The sequence below is a fragment of the Austrofundulus limnaeus genome, unplaced genomic scaffold, assembly GCF_001266775.1.
Source record: "Austrofundulus limnaeus strain Quisiro unplaced genomic scaffold, Austrofundulus_limnaeus-1.0 Scaffold151, whole genome shotgun sequence".
In the NCBI taxonomy this organism is placed as follows: domain Eukaryota; kingdom Metazoa; phylum Chordata; class Actinopteri; order Cyprinodontiformes; family Rivulidae; genus Austrofundulus; species Austrofundulus limnaeus.
Window position 1 is genome coordinate 1,020,423 of NW_013952553.1, and position 3,775 is coordinate 1,024,197.

Genomic DNA, 3,775 nt, shown 5'->3' on the forward strand with positions numbered 1-3,775 from the left:
GGTCCTCATGGCTCAGCAGCAGCAACAGAAGCATAAATAATGATGTTAAGAAAGCTGATGATAAAGTTGAATAAAAACCTAAGTCTGATTATGAATGTAAATTAAAAATCTGACAGTGATCATTACACAGTGTGGCTCTAATTCCTCACTTCACCATCTGTGTCGCAGCTGAGCGTAGCATGGGTCAGAGCTGTGAGGCACCGCACATTTTCACGTCAAGTTTGGATTTTATAAATCACAACCTTAGCGTAAAAAGTGGCGTACGCAAGTTTCTGGGCTCAAATTGTGCGTACGCCAGTTTTATAAATCCGACCCCTGGTACTAAGTGAGCTCTGGCTCCAGTTTAGCTCTGAAACCTGTTTGGTTAAAACAAACCAACATTGTGACCTGAGCAGTCTAACAAGAGATGTATGTGTGAATATAAAGCTACAGTTGTCCTTTAATGTCCTGTTCATGTGTTTCAGTGGTTCCTGAAGGGGGTCAGGTGSTGATTAAAGAAGATCCTGAAGAACACAAGCCTGATGTGGACCAGCAGGACCAAGAACACCTCCACATAAAAGAGGAAGAGGAGGAACTGTGGAGCAGTCTGGGAGCAGAGCAGCTCAAAGTGGAGGAGGAGACTGATGCCACCAACTTTACGTTCACTGCAGTTCCTTTGAAGCCTGAGGATGATGAAGATAAACCTCTGTTCTTACAGCTTCATCAACACCAAGTTGAAGTCAGAGATCTTCCAGCTCAGGATTCTGACTCCTCAGAAACTGAAGTCAGTGAGGATGATGAAGAKGATTCTGACTYCTCAGAAACTGAAGTCAGTGAGGATGATGAAGAGGATAATGATGTGAACAATCCTGACTCTCAGCTGAAACATTTTCTAGACTCTGGGTCAAAATCTGTTAAAGACTGTGAGTCTTCTCCCAGCAGGGTTCCTGAATCAGGTGTTAAAAACAACAGCAATGAACAGAAGCTGTTGTGTTGTGAGCTGTGTGGACAAAGGTTTACCAGAAAGAGCAGTTTAAACAAACACATGAGAATCCACACAGGACAGAAGCCATTTTGTTGTGAGCTGTGTGGGCAAAGGTTTACCATAAATAACAGTTTAAACAGACACATGAGAATCCACACAGGAGAGAAGCTGTTGTGTTGTGAGCTGTGTGGGCGAAGGTTTACCACAAACGGCCATTTAAAGGAACACATGAGAATCCACACAGGACAGAAACCCTTTCGTTGTGAGCTGTGTAATCGAAGGTTTATCACAAAGAGTGATTTAAACAAACACATGAGAACCCACACAGGACACAAGCCTTTTTGTTGTGAGCTGTGTGGGCGAAGGTTTACCACCAACGGCCATTTAAAGGAACACATGAGAATCCACACAGGACAGAAACCATATTCTTGTGAGCTGTGTGGGCGAAAGTTTACTAAAAAGAGTGATTTACACAGACACATGAGAATCCACACACGAGAGAAACCATTTTGTTGTGAGCTGTGTGGTCAAAGTTTTATCACAAAGAGCCATTTAAACACACACATGAGAATCCACACAGGACAGAAACCATATTGTTGTGAGCTGTGTGGGCGAAAGTTTACCAGAAAGAGCAATTTAAACTCGCATGTGAGAATCCACACAGGACAGAAGGCATTTCGCTGTGAGCTGTGTGATCTAAGGTTTATCACTAAAGTCCATTTAAACAGACACATGAGAATCCACACAGAAGAGAAACCATTTTGTTGTGAGTTGTGTGCAGTGCCGGATTTAGGGGAATATGGGCCACGGCTTGAGCCAATAACGGGCCCCTAATTATTTATGGCTTTGCAGTTTCACATACACGCATGCACTTACATACGTATGTATGTATGTGTAGGGGTAACCCTGGTGAAATGTTCATTTCTATTTTTTTTGTCTTTGATTTGCTTTTACACTTATAAGAAGAAAGTCATTTTAAATGTTGTTTCTATTTTCTTTAAGTGAATAGAACAATAGGTTCTATATATATTTCATTTAATCTTTTAAAAGAGGTTTTAATCAATATATCATTACTCAAAGTTTTATTGAATTAATCTTTGCATCTCTCTTTGTTCCAGAGTATAACACTGTGAAGAAAAAAAGAGTTGAAATGTGTTTTAATGTTTTTTCTTAGTACTGGCTTATTAATCATGGTTTTATCATTTTTTAAGTTGATTTAATGATTAATTATGGTACTAGTAATTTCACTGTTAATCCATTTGTGCAAAGCTGTGATTCATAACCTTAGGTGAAGTGAACTTTAAGATGACAGTTAAGTCTGCCTTTCCAGACTTCCAAGGTCCTTTGCTGATAAACAACACCGCAGCTGGCCTCCCAGTGTGGGAAACACAGATTTGTTTTGCTTCTCACTCTTTCTCTCTCAAGAACCTAATCTTTTCTCTTCACACAGTTAACAGTAGTTGTTCTTGTCTGTCGTTGGAGGAAGGATGGTTCTGACTGGCTCTCTCTCTGAGGAGTGAATGTCCGTCTCTGGACRCCWGTATGGATGTTACTAACATGCYGAGTAGCACTGTTCTAMGGAGACCGCGCCTGAAGCCACGGGCTCGCTAGGGTGAGACAGGAGTCTCCCTCCTCAGCCCATGATGTCATGACGACATTATCCACCTGCGGACTTCGCATGATCTCACTCACAAACCGTCTACCTGCCTGCCGTTCGGCCATGACTGAAGACGTCTAAAAGGTAGAAAGAACACATTTGTTAAGATAAAAGGAAGTCTAGCTCCGGAGGTGTCGCAGTCTGACATGCTGTTTGCTGGTCTGGTCTTAAAATAAAGAACGAGTGCCACATTCACTAATTCTCTTTTCCTCCTATTCTTAACTTAAATCTTTACCTTTATTCTCTCTTATTTACTTAAAACTTAGTTAAGCAGCGTGCCAGTAAAGTTACAACACCTGAAACTTACTGTTTTTGTATCAACACTGAGGTGAAATTCATATGTCAAATTATAACTTGTCATTTATTCATATAATAATTTTAATAAATGTTTGTATGTTTAATCCTGTTCATATATCTAAAAATAAATTACTTTATTTTGGAAATACGTCAGGTCACAAGTTTTTATTTCAATTTCATGATCAGAGTTGTCTATCTTGTCATTTCTGTGATTTCATAACGCAAAAGATCTTGCGTAGGAAATTATTTTGTGAGATTGAGCTGGTTCTTAATTTCATAGAGTAAGTCCTTACATATAATGGTGGAGAATGCGGGCACCGAGACAATCACGATCGTGGGTATGGCCCAAGGCCTCCACATGATCACCGCCAAAATAAGTCTGCTGACTTACGTTGTCCCACTGACCGAGAACTTGACAAAATTGCCAGAAATTTTGCTAACAGATTTGATCCTGGCCCAACAGGGTCCTTTGAAACTCGTGCTTATCTGGATGATATCGACTTTTATCTGAGAAGCTATCCAGATGCTACAGTTGATAACAAGCTTTATTTAATAAGGCTCACATCAAGCAGACAAGTAACAACTTTCATTGCACACCAATCTGACGTCGTGAAAAATAATTATAATTTACTCTGTGAAGTTCTGGTCAGGGAGTACTCGCCGCATACCGGTCCGCCGGGGTACCCGTCTGCTGAACACATCACACAGGGAAAACACGAACACCCATCAGAGTTCTATCATAAGCTGTTACAGGCATATTTCGAAAACCGAAATGAACCGTTTATGGAAGAGGAGCTGGGGTTTAAATATTTGTTTGTGAAAAACCTCCACAAAGACACAAGTGCACAGTTAAGCAT

General features: G+C 40.6%; 1 protein-coding gene across 1 annotated transcript in view; it reads left to right on the forward strand.

The window, feature by feature from the left end:
- LOC106523290 (zinc finger protein 501) overlaps nucleotides 1-1,877 on the forward strand; it is a 7,793-nt gene extending 5,916 nt beyond the window's left edge. Inside the window, exons 3-4 of the mRNA XM_014016670.1 lie at nucleotides 640-772; nucleotides 818-1,877. Of these exons, the coding sequence (XP_013872124.1) occupies nucleotides 640-772; nucleotides 818-1,798 (1,114 nt within the window). The 3' untranslated portion in view covers nucleotides 1,799-1,877. The remainder of the gene's footprint in view (nucleotides 1-639; nucleotides 773-817) is intronic.
- The last annotated feature ends 1,898 nt before the right edge of the window (nucleotides 1,878-3,775 follow it).